General features: G+C 45.4%; 1 protein-coding gene across 1 annotated transcript in view; it reads right to left on the bottom strand.

Moving 5' to 3' along the window:
- MPV17L2 (MPV17 mitochondrial inner membrane protein like 2) overlaps window positions 1–11,936 on the bottom strand; it is a 32,585-nt gene extending 20,649 nt beyond the window's left edge. The window contains exons 1-2 of the mRNA XM_075850044.1: window positions 11,871–11,936; window positions 3,928–4,184 (exon numbers count right to left, since the gene is read on the bottom strand). Coding sequence (XP_075706159.1) covers window positions 3,928–4,114 — 187 coding nt within the window. The 5' untranslated portion in view covers window positions 4,115–4,184; window positions 11,871–11,936. The remainder of the gene's footprint in view (window positions 1–3,927; window positions 4,185–11,870) is intronic.
- Between the last annotated feature and the right edge of the window lie 8,154 nt (window positions 11,937–20,090).

Genomic DNA, 20,090 nt, shown 5'->3' with positions numbered 1-20,090 from the left:
GCACATTTAGAACTGCCACAAAGGTTGACACGATCCTGCCCAGCACACGAATGCAGAAACAGATGGAAGAGTGAGTGGCTTGGCTCACAGGGTCTTGATCTGGTCTGCAGGAGGTGGACCTTCGTTGCCATGGTGTTGAAGTTCATTCGAAAAAAACTCTGCACAGAGTTGTGACCAAGGATAAGAGAGATGTCACACCAGTACCCATGTACCTGTACGAGGTACCAGTACAGAGACCACCAAACCAGACTGCATCCTGGACTACAATAGGTACATGGGAGGGGTGGACTTGTCAGATCAAGTCCTGAAGCCCTACAGCGCCATGAGGGGGGTATAAGAAGCTGGCCGGGGACCTCATACCGTTGGCTTTGTACAATGTGTATGTGCTACGTCGATGTACAGGCCAGAGGGGAACTTTCCTGGAATTTCAAGAGGTGATTATCAAGAACCTAATCTTTAGGGACCAAGAAGGGGGGGGGGGGGCACCCAGTACTTCTGGAAGCAGGGCCACACGCATCGTACCAGGGCAACACTTTCCAGGAGAAGTTTCCCAAACTGGCAAGAAGGGAAAAAGTCAAAAGAGGTGCAAAGTCTGCTATAAGAGGGGGATAAGGGAGGACACAATATATCAATGTGACACGTGTCCCGAAAAACCAGAGCTCTGTATGAAAATTTATCATACATCCCTTGGTTTAAAATTTACCACAATTTTACTTACCCTGATGTACTCTGCACAGCCTATCCCCCCTCGTCTTTCCCCTCTGGGCCCTGCTGTGTGCCCAGGCAGCTGATAACAGCCACATGTAGGGTATTGCCGTACCCAGGAAAACCCACATTACAGTTTATGGGGTGTATATCTCCGGTCAAAATGCTCACTACACCTCTAGATGAATGCCTTAAGGGTGTAGTTTTTAAAACGGGGTCACTTCTTGCGGGTTTCAACTGTACTGGTACCTCAGGGGCTTCTGCATACATGACTTCGCACCAGAAAATCCCCAGTAGGCCAAATGGTGGTCCTTTCCTTCTGAGCCCATGGGCCCAAACGGCAGTTTATCGCCACAAATGGGGTATTGCTGCACTCAGAACAAATTGTGCAACAGAATGGGGTATTTTATTTCTTGTGAAAATAAGAATTTTTGAGCTAAAACATATTATTGGAAAAAATAAATATTTTTTTTAATTCCCAGCCCAATTCAAATAAGTTCTGTGAAGAAACTATGGGGTCTAAATGGTCACATTACCCATAAATGAATTCCTTGAGGGGTGTAGTTTCCAAAATGGGGTCACTTCTGCTGGGTTTCCATTACTTTGATACCTCTGGGGCTCTGCAAATGCGACATGGCACCCGAAAACCAAACCAGCATAATCTGGACTCCAACAAACACATAGCGCTCCTTTCCTTCTGAGCCCTCCCATGGGCCCAAACGGCAGTTTATCACCACAAATGGGGTATTGCCGCACTAAGGACAAATTGGGCAACAAAATTTTGTTCCCTGTGAAAATAAGAAATTTTGATCACAAATGACATTTTATTGGAAAAAATTACATATTTTTTAATTTCACAGCCCAACTCAAATAGGTGCTGTGAAAAAACTGTGCGGTCAAAATGGTAACAACCATAAATGAATTCCTTGAGGGGTGCAGTTTCCAAAATGGGGTCACTATTGGGGGATTCCTACTGTTTTGGCACCTCAACACCTCTTCAAACCTGGCATGCTGCCTAAAATATATTCTAATAAAAAAGAGGCCTCAAAATGCACTAGGTGCTTCTTTGCTTCTGGAGCTTGTGTTTTATTCCAGGAGCGCACTAGAGACACATGTGGGACATTTCTAAAAACTGCAGAATCTGGACAATACATATTTAGTAGTGTTTCTCTGGTAAAACCTTCTGTTACAGAAATAAAATTGAATAAAATTGAAATCCAGCAAGAAAAATGAAATTTGCAAATTTCAACTCCACTTTGCTTTAATTCCTGTGAAATGCCTGAAGGGTTAAAAAAAACTTTCTAAATGCGGTTTTGAATACTTTGAGGGGTCTAGTTTTTAAAATGGGGTGTTTTATCAGGGTTTCTAATACATAGGCCCCTCAAAGCCACTTCAGAACTGAAGAGGTACCTTAAAAAAAAGGCTTTTGAAATTTTCTTTAAAATATGAGAAATTGCTGTTTATGTTCTAAGCCTTGTAACGTCCAAGAAAAATAAAAGAATGTTCAAAAAACAATGCCGATCTAAAGTAGACATATGGGAAATGTGAACTAGTAACTATTATGGGTGGTATAACCATCTGTTTACAAGCAGACGCATTTAAATTCAGAAAAATGCTATTTTTTCAAAATTTTCTCTAAATTTTGCAATTTTTCACCAATAAACGCTGAATATATCGACCAAATTTTACCACGAACATGAAGCCCAATGTGTCACAAGAAAACAATCTCAGAATTGCTTGGATAGGTTTAAGCATTCCGACGTTATTACCACATAAAGTGAAATATGTTAGATTTGAAAAATGGGCTCTGAGCCTTAAGGCCAAAACTAGGCTGCGTCCTTAAGGGGTTAAAGAAGACTCCCTCTAGATACCCAATGAAGCGATGCCGGCCAATAGACCCGCTGGGATCAGGCAACCACTGGGGGGCATGGCATGCACAGCCAAAGTTTACCTACAACCTATCAACAATGCAAGCTGGGGACTGGAATAATGTATCTGGCATGCAGCACTGACAGGACGACAGCCCAGGGAAGCGCAAAATGGCGCCGCACGACACTCGTTCCCTCACCGCTAACAAGAGCAGAATGGGGTTTAAGTCTGAATAAGGTGCAGCATTGGTCCCTAAGGTATATCCCCTAGATAGGGACTTCACTATCCCAATAAAGCATGCCCATGCATATAGGACCTCTTTAAGGAATACCCCTGCGAGAAAGTGAGTGCAGAAAAGTGTCTGGTTACCCAGCACAACCCACCTGCAGGCAAGCAGACGAAATAATAATGAAGTAAAACTAAAACAAAAGTAGCAGCAGAACTGGGAATCGGGTCATGTTCGCCTCCTACGGACGCTAAGCTAAAACGGATTTAGCCAGTGTCTGTGGGAAGGGTATGGGGTGCCTGGGTGAAGCAAAGACTTCTTCCCTACTTAGTGTCAGCCTCCTAGTAGCAAAGGCCTATACCTGAAGATAGTAACGAGAAAGCCCATTCTTTCAGCACTGCCATTGGAGACCTGCAATTCTCCAGAGTGCGATCAGTCAGCTACACATCATAATGTTACATATAACAAGCAGTTGACAATGCAGGCTTTTTCCTTTATGGAAAAGTAGTAAGCCCAGCCTGAAAGAGGAGAGGCATACAAAGTTTAAAATTCAAGTATCTTATCAAATTATGACCAGAACACTACTATAGCAAAAGGACTAAACTACTGTACAGAGAACAAGAGCTAATATTCTTACTTTTTATTATTCCTTGCTTTCTCTGCTGGTACTTCAAACGTCTTTAGGCCTCACGGCTACTGTAAGGACTTGATAACTAGACACTCCCAGTCTTCAATGACATGTTTTAGAGAAAAATTTCCCCATGCCAAATTCTCCCAGCCCTCTCCATCAGGTACAATATTAGGCCCTGTTCACACTGAGTTTTTTTGGCACGGATTTTGACGTGAAAACCGTGTCAGAATCAGCGCTTAAAACCGTCTCCTATTAATTTCAATGTGAGGCAGAGGTGTTTTTTTTCTGAAGGAAATTTGAGGCAGATTTTTCTGCCTGGAAAAAACTGTGTGAATAGGGCCTTACAACGTTAAGTTAAACTTCAGCTGATGGTAAACTACCTTGGGCTCCTTAGATACAGAGAAGTCCGTACCTGTCTAGGGAATACAGCGATGCAGGAGTTCTACATTATGGAAATATCAGTTTCTTTATTTAGTTATTAACATAGAACATTTACCTGTTCGCATCCAGTCTCGCTGTTTATCTGGATCCCTTCTCAGCTCTCGAGTCTGCTGGACAGTATCACCAATACCCAACAATGCGCCACAGCTAACTGTGTTAGTGACCAACAGAAATCGTCCTCTAAAGAAAGGCTTCCAATAAACAGATACGCGAGCTAGCAGCATTCTACCCTGGGGAAGCATCTTGTCCGAATTTTACCAACGGCTGGACACAGTCCCACATGAACCTTGGACGGTAATAGTGGAGGAACACCTGTAAAGTATACAAAACGAACATAAATGAGTAACGGTGTTTAAATTATATTGTAATCAATGGAATTATCTGGTTTTCATATACCCCATTAGGGAATTCTAAGTTAATTGGTGGGGGGGGGGTCCTCTGTTCAGGATCCTCATCCCTTGGCCAGAGTGGAGAGCATTTACAAAGTGTGTTTCTTGCTCTCAAGGACCTGTTCTGCATTACACAGACATCCCATTGATGTGAATAGGCGCTGTAGGGAAAATTTTTACACTTAGGCCTCATGCACACAAGCGTATTTTTTCCCTCCCGTAAATACGGGTCCTTGGTCACACGTATTTGACCCGTATTGCACCAGTATTTACGGACCCGTGCCCGTAAATACGGGTATTTACGGGCACGTTTTCGCTGCAAAATTGAACTGCACTAATCGGCAGCCCCTTCTCTCTATCAGTGCAGGATAGAGAGAAGGGACAGCCCTTTCCGAGGTAAAAGTAAAAGAAATTCATACTTGTCTTGGTGACGCGTCCCTCTCTTGACATCCAGCCCGACCTTCCTGGGTGACGCGGCAGTCCATGTGACCGCTGCAGCCTGCAGCGGTCACATGGGCTGAAACGTCATCCCGGGAGGTTCGACTGGAGGAAGAAGCAGGTAGTTCTGGGTAAGTATGAACGTCTTTTTTTTTTTTTTTACAGGTTGATCTATATTGTGATCGGTAGTTTCTGTCCAGGGTGCTGAAAGAGATACTGCCGATCGTTTAACTCTTTCAGCACCCTGAACAGTGACTATTTACGGACGTCGCCAAGTAACGCTTCCGTAATTACGGGTGCACACACGTACTCACCCGTAATTACGGAAGCCCCATAAACTTCTATGGGCCTGCCCGTGTCGTAATTACGGCCTGAAATAGGACATGTTCTATATTTTTCAACGGCACCGGCACCTTCCCATAAGCATACGGGGAGGTACCTGTGGCCAATAGAAGTCCATGGGCCCGTAAAAACGTGCCGTAATTACGGGCGTTTTTACGTGCGTGTGCATGGGGCCTTACTGCAAGGTTACAGATTACAGCTGATCAATGGGGGGGGGGGGGCACAGAAAATATGCACACTGCTCAGCTTGGATTACCTTTTTGTGAGGGAAGAAAAAAAATAAAAATCACAAGTGTATGTCCAGTGTTATCTTTTCATTCCAGGCAGGACTGACCAGCTGGACAGAGATCAGAACTTTATATAGTAGACTGAGTAGGCTAAAGCGACAGTGTTGTGGGTTGCCTCTAGTCCAGTTAGTAGCAGTGCTGTTTCAAGATGCAATTCTGCCACAACATTGGGATGTGTTATGCCACTAGTGGTGTTCAAGACCAGAATACCAGACAATCACCATCACATGGGTGAAGTACGCATCAGCACTGACAGAAAACAAAAGGCACAAGTTACTCACCAGTGGATAAGCGAAACTGAATACTGAAGGTAGTAGAAGATGGAGATGACGGCAGATGAATAGCATGGAATCAGTTAACAGATGAATAGACAGTGGACAAAAATAAACAGCACTCACTACCCTATCTGCATATTATCCCACAGCAGGGTAAGACAGCTTGGCAGCAGACCAGATGCACAGAAAATGCAAACAAGCCAGTAGAAGTACTGATACCAGGATACACAAAGCCACTACACAAAAACTAGATCTCACAGAGGACCGACAGGTCCCACAGTACAAACAAACACATAGACAAGAACAAAGTCACCAACTAGAATCTAGAAAGAGGTTAGCACATGCCAGAAAACTTAGAACCAGCACCTGAGTAATCCAGGTCTGAAGTATATAAGCCCAAGAAAAGTACTCTGCACTAATTAAACCAAGCAAAAGCTAAATTATGACCAAATCCAAACTCAGACCAAAGGCATTGCCTAGCAACACCCAAACACAGAGAGAACAGAATCATTGATTAGTAGCATTCTTGCTGCTAATCTTAACAGGATGAACCATTTATCATTTTCAGGCAATAAAGCAAGGTTACAGTGTCCCTTTGTGTTGTTTGCACATGCATCTCTTTTTGCAGGCAGATTGGACACGACAAGATCGCATCCTCTGTTACGATCGATCTCTAACCTTGATCAGAGCTCAATTGGCTGCCACGATCACCATATGCGAGGTGAAACAGGAGTTTGCAAGGTACGCACAAGACCGGCTGTGGATGACCATAATCAGTCTGCAGTGTTAGTTATTGACCTGTACTTCAGAAGAAGGAAGTCTAGATTTTTAGGCCTCATGCCCACTTCAGTTTTTTTTCGTTAGAGTGCTATCCGTTTTTTTAACTGATAGCACCCTGACACATTCATTTCAATAGGGCCATGCACACTTCCGTTGTTTTAACGGAACCGTGCGGCCGTTCCGTCAAAAATAGGGCAGGCCGTTTTTGACGGAACAGTCTCGGCCTTTGCATTGATTTGGTCCATGAAACAACGGACTGCACACGGAAGCCATGCGTGTGTGTGTGTGGTCCTTGATTCTCGGAACCGTCATTAGCGGCCGTTCAACGGTACACGGAAGTGTGCACGAGGCCTTATATTTCAGCTTTGAAAGGGGATCAGCAGGGGACTTGTTCTTCTCTAAATTAAAGGACTTTCATTTGTGATCGTCATTTTCTCTAGTAAATTTTGATATTACATGTGTATTTTAGGGTCATTGGGTCAGGGCTAGCCTTACGACAATGATTGGCAGGGAAGCGTTTTTGTTTGAGGGAAGGTGGTGTATTTTATGTGTATTTTTTTACTTTTATTTGGTCTGTCCCTCACAGCTCAGAAGAGACCCGGCCCCAGTTACAGGAGAAAGCAGCCCTGTTATAGTCTCTATTGTCACTATTTAGACCTGTGCTTTCCGGCGATCATATAACCAGTCACATGATCACCAGGAACAATAGCGCATTTTGGCCATCATGGGAAATTCTGTGTGTGTCACAAACCTAATACTTCTCATCTCCCCAAGAACCTCATTCCCACAGTAAAGCATGGTGGTGGCAGCATCATGCTGTGGGGATGCTTTTTATCGACAGGGACTGGAAAACCTGTCAGTATTGAAGGAAAGATGGATGGCCGTAAATACAGGGAAATTCTATAAGAAAACCGGTTTCAGTCTGCCAGAGATTTGAGACTGGGAAAGAGGTTCACCTTCCAGCAGGACAAGGACACTAAACATACTGCTAAAGCTACAATGGAGTGGTATAAAAGGGAACATTTAAAGGTCTTGGAATGGCCTAGTCAAAGCTCAGACCTCAATCCAACTGAGAATGTGTCATGACTTGAAGACAGTTGTACACTAACACAACCATCTTAGGGTATGTTCACACGATAGCAGGCATTTACGGCTGAAATGACAGCCTGTTTTCAGGAGAAAACAGCTGCCTCGTTTCAGCCGTAAATGCAGCTCCTCGTAATATGCGAGGCGTCTGTGACGCTTGTATATCTTGAGCTGCTCTTCATTGAGTACAATGAAGAACGGCTCAAATTACGTTGAAAAGAAGTGCCCTGCACTTCTTTGCCGAGGCAGTCAATTTACGCGTCGTCGTTTGACAGCTGTCAAACGACGACGCGTAAATTACAGGTCGTCTGCACAGTACGTCGGCAAACCCATTCAAATGAATGGGCAGATGTTTGCCGACGTATTGTAGCCCTATTTTCAGGCGTAAATCGAGGCATAATACGCCTCGTTTACGCCTGAAAATAGGTCGTGTGAACCAAGACTAAGGCCTCATGCACACGAACGTATTTTTTCCCTCCCGTAAATACGGGTCCGGTGTCACCAGTATTCCACCCGTATTTACGGGCTCGTTTTCGCTGCAAAATTGCACTGCACTAATCGGCAGCCCCTTCTCTCTATCAGTGCAGGATAGAGAAAAGGGGCAGCCCTTTCCGAGGTAAATGTAAAAGAAATTCATACTTACCCGGCCGTTGCCTAGCTGACGCGTCCCTCGACATCCAGCCAGACCTCCCTGGATGACGCGGCAGTCCATGTGACCGCTGCAGCCTGTGATTGGCTGCAGCGGTCACATAGGCTGAAATGTCATCCCGGGAGGCCAGACTGGAGGAGGAGGGAGTTCTGGGTAAGTATGAACTTCTATTTTTTTTACACGTTGATTTATATGGTTATCGGAAGTCGATGTCCAGGGTGCTGAAACAGTTACTGCCGATCATTTAACTCTTTCAGCACCCTGGACAGTGACTTTCTCCTGACGTCGCCTAGCAACGCTCCCGTAATTACGTGTGCGCACACGTAGTCACCAGTAATTATGGGAGCCCCATAGACTTACGGGGAGGTACACGTGGCCAATAGAAGTCCATGGGCCCGTAAAAACAGGCCGTAATTACGGCCCGTAATTACGGGCGTTTTTACGTTCGCGTGCATGGGGCCTAATTCGAAGAAATTGGAGCAGTTTTGCCTGAAAGAATAGGCACTATTCTGCATCTAGATGTGCTAAACTAATAGAGACTTAACCCAAGAGAATTACATCTGTAATTGCAGCAAAAACGTAGAAAAATAGGTGTTTTTTCATATTTTACAAAGAAAAAAAAACTATAGATATATATTTGTTCTGTTTCACCACATTCTGGGCCATAACTTTTAGCGCTAAGGTGACTAAAAAAACAAGGATTCTGGTGTTTAATAATTTTTTTATGCCGTTCACCATAGGAGTTAAATAATGGTATATTGTAATATCAGCATTGTGAGAAACTAGACATGGACCGCACAATCCACAGTATATACACTGATCTGAGCCGCTAGGCATAATTTAGAAACATGAACATGAGGTTCTTTGTAAACATTTTGATCAAACTGTATAAGCCCACTTGCCACTTCACGGCGACCTCTTTAAAGTGGGTCCCTACTCTAGCGGTTGCAGCACCGCATGGCGGCTACCACCACCGCAGCACCACTCCTGCAGAGGGAGCAACCCAGCGGCCCAAAAGCACCCATGCCTTCAGACCGTGCCAAGCCTCCTTGGCTCTGGGCCACATCCCCCCACAAGTGCAGCACTACAGCAACAGACACCACCATACAGCACCACAACATGTGAACAGATGGAATGAGCTCACCTTGCCATGCGCCCCCAGTGGCCAACTGAGAGCACAAGCAAGAGCAGGAACACTTATGAGGTCATTCTGGAATTAAAATCAGCTGGGTATTTTTTCAAATGCGTGGAGTGCTGGTACCAAGTAAAACAAAGGAAATGAGGAGGATAGACTATACAATATCAGCATTGTGAGAAACTAGACATGGACCGCACAATCCACAGTATATACACTGATCTGAGCCGCTAGGCATAATTTAGAAACATGAACATGAGGTTCTTTGTAAACATTTTGATCAAACTGTATAAGCCCACTTGCCACTTCACGGCGACCTCTTTAAAGTGGGTCCCTACTCTAGCGGTTGCAGCACCGCATGGCGGCTACCACCACCGCAGCAGGTATATTGTAATAGTTCCAACTTTTATGGACGCAGCGATACCAGTTATTTTTTACAATGTGCTGGGGAAAAATGGGAAAGTTTTTTTTTCCCCACACATTTTATTAGTTCAACTAGGGGACTTGAACCAGCAATCATTAGATCACCGGTATAATAAACTGCAATACAAACGTATTGCAGTATATTGTCATTTTTACAGGCTTCTGCTAAGCCCTGCCGGAAGAATGGCTTAGAGCCAGACAGAAGGCAGACCTGGTGGGCCTTCATTAGGCCCCCGGGCTGCCATGACAACCATCAGCGCCCCCAGATCCCATTGCGGGTGTTTCATTGGGCTCTCGGAAGGTGCCATCCCCCTCCTAAAAGTTTAAATGCCGCGATCGCTATTGAGGTTTTCCCATGAGGGACATTTATGACATATCCACAGGATACGTCATAGATGTCAGATAGATGCGGGTCCCACCTCTGGGACCTGCACGTATCTGTAGAACGGGGTCTCCTGTCACCCGTGAGCCACCCGCAAGTCGTGTGCATTAATTTCTACGAGCCTGTACCGCAAAACACGACCGTAATAAGACGTCCGTTCTTTTTGTGGTCCAGGCTCCTGGGCCATGCACGGACCCTGGGGCCACAAATCACCTGCAGATTTGCGGGTTAAGTGCGGCCGCAAAAATAAGCTTGTGTGCATGGGGCCTAACAGTTGAACTTCAGGACTATCAATACCGGTACGTGCTGCCAGTTCTTTAAAAGTAAGACTTTAGGTCACCTGCGAGTTGCAATACAATTGCGACATTACCATAAGCGCAATGTTTTAATATGGAAAACAAGATCGCGGACGACGCTCAAAAAAAGCTAACTTTTTGGGTTGGTCACAAGGTTGCTCACGACCTGGTTTGCCTTTTAAGGAAATATTGAGGTTGCGGTCAACGATAAACCAGAAGCACTAGATATGCCGCATGAAAGACAACGGAGCCTGTTGGAACCCATCTATTTTAATGAGCCAATCATTTTACTGGACAAAAAAGCGATTACTCGCTGAATCTGTGACAGGGTGGCCAGCTTGACAGGAGCATATTTGTAAGCATGTGTAATAGTCTTTATTATAGATCATATCTCATCAGTAGGTCACAAGTATTGCATCACCATTACGTCGGCTGTCTTCTAGGCAGGAAACTAAATTACATAAGACAGCCCCTTTGAAATACAGATGCAATACTGCGAGAGGAGCAGAACTTATCCCAGAACAACCAAAGGGACACAGCGCTCGGCTGAGCGATTCTGCACCAACGTTTCAGCAATCGGTGGGGCTCTCAGCAGAACCTGCCCGATCGACACTTCTGACATGTCACAAATTTTACTAAACTAATAACTCTTGAAGAACGAATAAGAGATCCAACCAATGGAGCAGAGTTTAGATCGATTTTAGTACCAGAGGATTCCGTTTCCATCACCAGGGATTTTATTGGTGATGGATCCGGTGGCAATGGTTTCCGTTTGTCTCAGTTGTGCAGGGGTTCCGACTACGCTATTGATTCTGACAAAACGACGGAACCCTTGCACAACTGAGACAAACGGAAACCATTGCCACCAGATCCGTCACCATTCCGGCAGGCTTTCGTTTTTCCGACAGAATAGCGCAGTCAACTCCACTATTGATTCCATCGTTAAAACGGAAACCTGCCTGAATGGTGATGAACGGAAACCGTTAGCAATGTTTCCGTCACCATTGATATCAATGGTGACGGAAACTGTGGTTTCAGTTTGACTTTCCGTTGCGGGGTTCACCCGACGGAAACCTCAGACGGAACCCCGGAACGGAAAGCCAACGCAGATGTGAACAGGCCCCAAGGGAGTTGTAAAATTTCATTATACAATAATAATAACATAAAATCAGTGAGAAGCTTTGTATAACCTGACATTTATAGATTAGTGCAAATTATAACAGGATGTCCCATATAGGAAACAGTTGATTAGGACACTGCAATGTAAACTATTGAGACAGATCTAGTAAGACAAATACAATACTTCAGCAGATTGAATGAGCTCGTCTAACTATAGTAACGATTACATGTTATTGCACCTATATATACAACCAGGGATATCCTCTCCAGTCAGGGGATTCCTCGCCTTCAGCTTGCTGTTGTGTTCTGATTGCACACCTTCATTCCAGTACAGGGGCGGTACAGAAGTGACACATATACAAGACCACTATAAATATAGGTGACAGACAGAACTCACCTGCTGAGAAGAGGACACGTTGTGCTGCCGCTCACGCTACAGCTGTGTGATCATGCGAACCACGTGACTCACGCGGAAGAGAACGTCTACGCACCGGAAGTGAGCTCTCGGCCATTTTTACTGAGGGTATGGGGCCGGGAAAATCCAATTTTACGTTATGGATTAAACTATTCAGTGTTTATTCTGTTTGCCATTTACAATTGTAACTGATTTTATTCCTGGGTGTATTTCCGGTGTGTCCGCTGGTAGACGTTAGTGTGCTGCAGCCGTTTTGCTGCTTTCCTGGGGTGAGATGGGTTCTGTGAGGGATGTGTGTGGACTATTTGTCCTAGGCCTCATTCAGACGGCTCTGTGTATTTCGGCCGTAATAGGTTGTGCAGCAGGGCAGGAATAGTTCTCTGTGGGGTGGCATGTCATGTGCTTCCTGAACACTCAGTCCGGTGTATGTCATGCTATGGTGCGTGCTGCAAGATTCCCCGTATACTGCCATTTTTCTTATGGCAGCATTCAAGTCATTGTTTCGGATCAGCATTTGTAAGCCAAAACTCGAAGTGGATCCAGAACATGGAAGTCTAATAGAAAGATTTGTTGGGCCCTGTTCACATCTGCGTTCCGTTCTACCCGGTCAGAGGACCAGAACGAAGAGAATGGCGGAATTGCGAGTTCTGTTGAACGGAGAAAACCGGCGCCTGATGGAACCCATTGACTTTAATGGGTTCTGTTGGGGTGTGCGTTGTTTCTGGAATTTTCAGTGGAATGTGTCATGGAGGCCACTAACGGAGCCTCTAATGCATATGTGAATTAGGTTTAACTCTTGTTTTGGCTTCCAAATATTGATGCAAAATACTTTCGTGTAAAAGTTTTACCTGTACAAGTGACACAGCAATAGCGGGCTACATGAATGAACGTGCTTTTGCAATGCGTTTTTTTTTTGCTAGGGTGCCAGTACAACACAAGGTGCAGTCAAATTGCGTTTTTGCTGTAATTTGCTAAAAGGCGGCAAAACTGATATTTTACCACATTGTGACTAAACACATAGGCTTTGTTCACACTAGGGATGCAAGATGCATCGAAACTTCGATACTGTTTCGATACTCTGCATCCCCAAATGGTTCGATACCGTTATTTCATGTATTTCGATACGGAGCTGTGCGGCCGCACAGCTCACTATAGTAACACATGAATGGTATGAGAGCGGGGCTGCGGCTGTGTAATACAGTCATTGCCCCGCTCCTGAGTCCTGATAACAAGTGCGCGGGGTCAGGATGATGCGATGCGGCACTGAAGACAGAACATGGCGGACGCACTACAAAACACCCCCATGTTCTGTCCTCAGTGTCTGCACCGCCGTGCATTCGTGCAGCGCCGGCCGCATCACCTCATGCTGACCGCACACGCACTTCCTGTCAGGAGCGGCGTAATGGTTGTATTGCACAGCCGCAGCCCCGCTGGCGGAGATCAGAGAAACCTCTCCGCCGCTATTCCCCTGAATGCTGCGATCACAGCGGACTGCAGCATTCAGGATAAAATGAGAAGGGGGGGGGGGGGGGAATTCCTGTGATGCGACTGAGGGACATACCATATATGGGCAGACAGCCCAGGGTCCATTGAAGGACCCCAGGGCTGTCTGACCATATTTCCTGTTAGGGCATACTTAGGTATGCCCTAACAACTGCCTGTGTACTATCAGTACACAGGCTAATGTACTGTAATATAGATATATGCCAGTACATTAAAGTTTAAAAAATAAAGTAAAAACATAAATTAATGTTAGAGGCTCTGTCACCAGATTCTCAAACCCCTATCTCCTATTGCATGTGATCGGCGCTGCAATGTAGATAACAGTAACGTTTTTGTTTTTTTTTTAAAACGTTCATTTTTGGCCAAGTTATGAGCTATTTTATATTTATGCAAATGAGCTTTGAAATGGACAACTGGGCGTGTATTGTGTTTTTAACTGGGTGTGTTTATGTGTATGACGCTGACCAATCCGTGACCAGTCAGCGTCACACTCCTCAACATCTGCACGCTCCTCTCCTGAAATATTCTGTGCTGCTGTGAACTCTGCTCTTACCATTACGTAGCTCTCAGTCTGTTACCTCTCCTCCACTCCTGTCCTCAATAACACCTTCACATGATTGGCAAGTCACCACCCTGCACAAGATCTGCACGCTCATCTCCTGAAATACTCTGTGCTGCCTTAAACTCTGTGACTAAGGGCTGAGCATTTCATTGAATTCAGTCTTCTAATGCTTGTCTGTATGTTCATTACCCTGCACATAAACCAATCACGTTCTCCGAATATTCACAGCGCAACCAATCTGAAAGTTTACAGTGCTTGGGAATAAGTGACTGGGGCAGAAGAGGATGGAGGCGCAGCCTTATATAGTGGATCGAGCGGGTTCCCCAGCAGCATTTAAAGGAACAGTGTCACCCAAAAAAATTTTTTTTATATCAGTTTTATGTTAGGGTTTTATTAAAAACGTTTATATTTATTTGTGTTACTTTTTTCTATTTTCACACTTTTTCTTCCCTATGGGGGCTGCCATTTTTTTTTCCATTTCTGTATGTGTCGATTAACGACACATACAGACATGGAATACGGCAGCTACAGTCCCATAGGGACTGCGAACGGGGCCCGTTCCATCCACTATGGTGTACGCCGTGTGTGTGGGAACGGCGCATGCGCCGCTCCCACACAGTCCAATTTGAAATGCGCGCCGTCCGGCGCCATTTTCCTGTGGACCGGAAGTCGCGGCCGGACAGTAAGATTACTACTTCCGGTCGCGGCTTCCGGACTTGTGCACATGGAGCAGCGGACGGGCCGGAGGGAGCGGCGGCGACGAGCAGGTAAGTTATTTCTATGTATGTTTGTGTTTCAGTGTGTGTTTACTACTGTATGTTAACCTACTACACTGTGTTAGCTCAAAAAATGGCGACACACAGTGTAGGAGGTTAGACCGTTCAAACCCCTCCTTTCTCCCGGCACTAGCCAGGATAAAGGAGGGGGGGATTCTGAGAGCTCACTAGAGCGAGGGCTTTTTTCCGAATTTTGCAGCAAAAAGCAATGTGGTTGCTTTACCACATGCAATGCTGCAATTTTGGGAATAGCTCCATCTAGTGACCAGTGCTGGGAAATATTATAAATTGAATCCAATTTATAATATTTCCTGACTCGTGAAAAAAAAAAAAAAAATTAGAACAATGTCTAATCATCTACACACTAAATGTTTAACTAAAAGAAAAAAACATGTTTTGCTGGCAACACATTCCCTTTAAAAGAAACAGGTTCCTGACCTGTCCACAGAGTTTAAGGCAGCACAGAGTATTTCAGGAGCCGCGTTCTGCTCCCGTAGGTAAATGGGGTAGCAGCACTGCGAAGACCGCACGGAGAATTCACCGGCGGTCAGGATAGAACGTAGCAGCTGGATGAGGGGAACACACCCAGCTGCTAAGTGAGACACAGCAGGGCGCGCTTCCAACACAACCGTGCTGTTAGCTATAAAGCTGACGGCTGTCAGCCGTGCAGTAGGATCTTGTGCGGGGTGGTGACTTGCCAATCATGTGAAGGTGTTATTGAGGACAGGAGTGGAGGAGAGGTAACAGACTGAGAGCTACGTAATGGTAAGGGCAGAGTTCACAGCAGCACAGAATATTTCAGGAGAGGAGCGTGCAGATGTTGAGGAGTGTATGATGCTGACGGGTCACTGATTGGTCAGCGTCATACACATAAACACGCCCAGTTAAAAACAATACACGCCCAGTTGGACATAACGAAAAAAAAAAACGCCCAATTGTCCATTTCAAAGCTCATTTGCATAAATATAAAATAGCTCATAACTTGGCCAAAAATGAACGTTTAAAAAACAAAACAAAAAAACACCTTACTGCTATCTACATTGCAGCGCCGATCACATGCAATAGGGGTTTGAGAATCTGGTGATAGAGTCTCTTTAACTTCTAAGGCCTCATTCACACGGCAGGGTTTCCCGTCCGGGTGCCGGCCGTTCATAAATCGGCCGGCACCCGGCTGCATTAGGAATGATAGACCCTTAATGGGGCTATTCACACGACCGATTTTTTGACGGCCGGAAAATCCGGCCGTCAAAAAATAGGACATGCTCTATCTTTGCCCGGACACCCGGCCGCCCGGCTCCCATAGAAGTCTATGGGGCCGGGTATTACACGGCCATCACCGGAATGTGTTCCGAGTGATGGCCGGGTTTCCCGGCGCTTGCGCTCTATCTCCTCCTCCTCACAGCGCAGAGTGCATGTGAGGAGGAGGAGTTGATGCCATTCTGACGAATGGCATCGCTGCACACTGTGTTGCAGGGCCGGGGTGTACAGCAGGTGGAGGGAGCGCTGCGCTGGCTCCCTTCCCCTGCTTGTTAAAAGCACCCTGGCTCGGCGACACCTTAGATGGCGCCGCTAGTAGCAGCAGCTGCTGCGGCTGCTACTACTGCAGCGACGCCACTATAGCAGAGCGGGGAGGTATCTCCCCGCTCTGCTATGTGCTAGCCGCACTTTAGCTCCTTGAAGGAGCGGAATCCCCGTGTGTTCGGGGATTCCGCTCCTGGACAGAGCGCTTGATGTCTCTGTCCATATCTGGGCAGTGACATCAGGGGAAACTCCTGAAGCGGAATCCCCGAACACATGGGGATTCCCCTTCAGGAGCTGCCGCTGATGTCACTGTCCGGATCTGCCCGGCCCGGCACGGATGCATAACTTTATGCAAACCGGCCGGGCAGAATGGCCGATTTTACCGGCCGGCACTCGGGCTCGGACCCGACCCGGTCGTGTGAATCCCGCCTAATTGGTTGTTAATTGTGATAGATGAAGCAAAATGTAACAAGAACTAGTCCAGACATGTTCTTCTCAGAATATGTATAAAAACTGTCATTCAGGGTGGAGGCAGACATTTTGCCATTCTGTCTCCTTATCGATAAGAATTAAGACGCGCATCATCTCTATTCAGGTGACTTCTTGACTCTTCCTTGATAAGAATATAAATTCTAAAAACATAAATAAGCAGTGTTTACGCAGATACTATTGACATGCTGTGGAATAAAATCAAGGTCCATTTCTCAGCGTTTTTTCCGCTCACTATTTATGCAACGTGTGGATGAGGTTTGTTCTATCTCATCCACTTCGCTAAAACTGTATTTGCTGCGGATTATTTGCAAGGAATTCCGTTGCAGAAAATTCGCAGTATATACGCAAAGTGTGAACTGACCCTAAGGCCTAAGGGTATGTTCACACGCAGTGACCAGAAACGTCTGAAGATACAGAGCTGTTTTCAGGCAAAAACAGCTCCTGATTTTCAGACGTTTTTTTAACAACTCTCGTTTTTCGCTGTGTTTTTGGAGCTGTTTTTCAATGGAGTCACCAAAAAAGTCTCAAGAAGTGTCCTGCACTTTTGACGAGCCGTCATTTTACGCGCCGTATTTTGACAGCGACGCGTAAAGCAAAGGCTCGTGGGAACAGAACATCGTAATTCCCATTGAAAGGCGTATTAGGGGCGTTTTTTTCAGGCGTAAAACGCCCGAATTACGTCTGAAAATAGGCCGTGTGAACATACCCTAATTCAGACGAGCATGTTCGGTCCGTGATCTACGGTTCATATGTCGGCCGCATTTCCGTGGAACTACTGTCCTGTACTGAAAACATAATTACTGTACGGGACAAGTTGTCCCGTAGAGAGGCAGTGATAACTATGATGCTAGGAGCCCGGCTCCCTGCAGTGTGTGGGGTCCGGGAAATGCGGCCAACATACGGACCGTATTTCACGGACCGAACACGCGCCTGTGAATTGGGCCTAAGTGGGAGTCCAAGAGGAGCGGCCCTGGTCGCGGTATGTGCACACGTGGTGACCAAAAACGTCTGAAAATACAGAGCTGTTTTCAAGGGAAAACAGCCCCTGATTTTCAGACGTTTTTTGAGCAACTCGCTTTTTTCGCGACCTTATTCGCGCCGTTTTCGCGGCGTTTTTTACGTCCGTTTTTGGAGCTGTTTTCATTGGAGTCTATGAGAAAACAGCTCCAAAAACGTCCAAAGAAGTGTCCTGCACTTCTTTTGACGAGGCTGTATTTTTACGCGTCGTCGTTTGACAGCTGTCAAACGACGACGCGTAAATGACAGGTCGTCTGCACAGTACGTCGGCAAACCCATTCAAATGAATGGGCAGATGTTTGCCGACTTATTGTAGCCCTATTTTCAGACGTAAAACGAGGCATAATACGCCTCGTTTACGTCTGAAAATAGGTCGTGTGAACCCAGCCTTACAACCGCGTCAGCACCATGTTTGGCGCTGCTGTCAAATAGCCTGTTAACCGCTTCCCGACTGCCCACTGTATATTCACGTCGGCACTTGCTGGGCTCTGTGCAGTGCCGACGTGAATTCACGGTGGGTGTTAAAAGCACGATCCGGGTGTCTCAGAGTAGCGCTGACACGCGGATCGCGCTGTTATCACCTGCCTCTGGTCCCGGAGATATGATTGGGACCTGATTAGTTCAGGTCCCGGTCATGTGGTCTCAGGGAAAGTGTGTTGAAGCAACGAACTGGAAAGTTTGTTGCTACAACAAACTTTCCCGGGGACCGATTGCGGGTGCTGCAGTCGGTTACAAGGCAGAACCGGAGGCCATACAACGGGCCCCCGGGTCTGCCATGCACAGCAGCCTATGAGAACCAGCCGGAGGCCGGTCCTCATAAGCTTCCTGTCAATGTGACTCTCAGCGTCACACTGACAGTTTATAATACGTTACACTACCTAGGTAGTGTAATGTATTATAGCAGCGATCAGTGCTGCCAGGCTTCAAGTAAAAAGTAAAAAATAAAGTAATAAAAATGTTTTATAAAAGTGTGAAAACAAGTTATAAAAGAGACAAAAACAAAAAATGCTTTTTTTTCCTATAATAAGTCTTTTATTATAGGAAAAAAAATGAAAATGTTAAAGTACGCATATGTGGTATCACCGCGTTCATAACGACCCAAACTATAAAACTATAATATTATTTTTCCCGCACGGTGAACACCGCAAAAAAAATAATTAAAAAACAATGTCAGAATCAATATTTTTTGGTCATCAACCCTCCCAAAATATAGAATAAAAAGTGATCAAAAAGTCGCATGTACCCCAAAATAATACCAATAAAAACTACAACCCGTCCCGCAAAAAACAAGCCCTTACACCGCTTTTTTGACGGAAAAATAAAAAATTATGGCTCTCAGAATATGGTGACACAAAAAAGAAATAATTTTATAGAAAAGTGATTTTATTGCACAAACGCCACAAATCATAAAAAACCTATATACACCTGGTATCGCCGTAATCGTACCGACCCGCAGAATAAAGTAAAAGTCATTTATACTGCGCGGTGAACACTGTAAAAAAAAATAAATACAAAAAACATTGTCAGAATTTGTTTCTTTGTCACTTTGCTTGCCCAAAAAATCTAATAAAAAAAATCACATGTACCCTAAAATGGTACCAATGAAAAGTACAGATTGTCCCGCAACAAATAAGCCCTCAAACAGCTCCGTTGGAGAAAAAATAAAACCGTTCTGGCTCTCAGAATATGGCGATGCAAAATGTGCAGAGTGTTCCAAAAGCGGATAAGATCGGGCGCCATTTATCAGTGCGACACCGGCCACATATCTGCGGATTATTATTTATGTACCCTATTATTATACCCTCTTATTATGTCCTGATGTTCTCCACACAGGTTACATATGCCCCCACATCATAACTGAAATACCAGCAAAACCCCAAACAGAACAGTTACCAAGCAAAATCTGCGCTCCAAAAGCCAAATGGCGTTCCCTCCGTTCTGAGCCCCACAGCATGCCCAAACACCAGCTTATGTCCTCATATATGATATTTCATATCCGGGAGAACCCGCTCAACATTGTATGAGGTATTTGTCTTCAGTGGCACAAACTGTGCACAACATATTGTGCATTAAAATGGCATATCAGTGGAAAATTTTAATTTTCAATTTGCACCATCCCCTGCGCATTAACGCCTTCGCGCACCACGACTTAATAGCATGTCGTGGTGCGAGGGGTTATATATGGAGCGGGCTCATGCGCTGCGCCCGCTCCATATTCTGCAGGTGTCAGCTGTGTATTACAGCTGACACCCGCGACTAACGGACAGGAACAGCGATCACGCTGTTACAGGAGCCTGTAAAATGACATTATACTGCAATACATTAGTATTG

This window comes from Rhinoderma darwinii, chromosome 1 (genome assembly GCF_050947455.1).
Source record: "Rhinoderma darwinii isolate aRhiDar2 chromosome 1, aRhiDar2.hap1, whole genome shotgun sequence".
Taxonomy (NCBI): Eukaryota; Metazoa; Chordata; class Amphibia; order Anura; family Rhinodermatidae; genus Rhinoderma; species Rhinoderma darwinii.
Note: the sequence above shows the minus strand (reverse complement) of the source record. Positions and strands in the feature narration are given on the sequence as shown.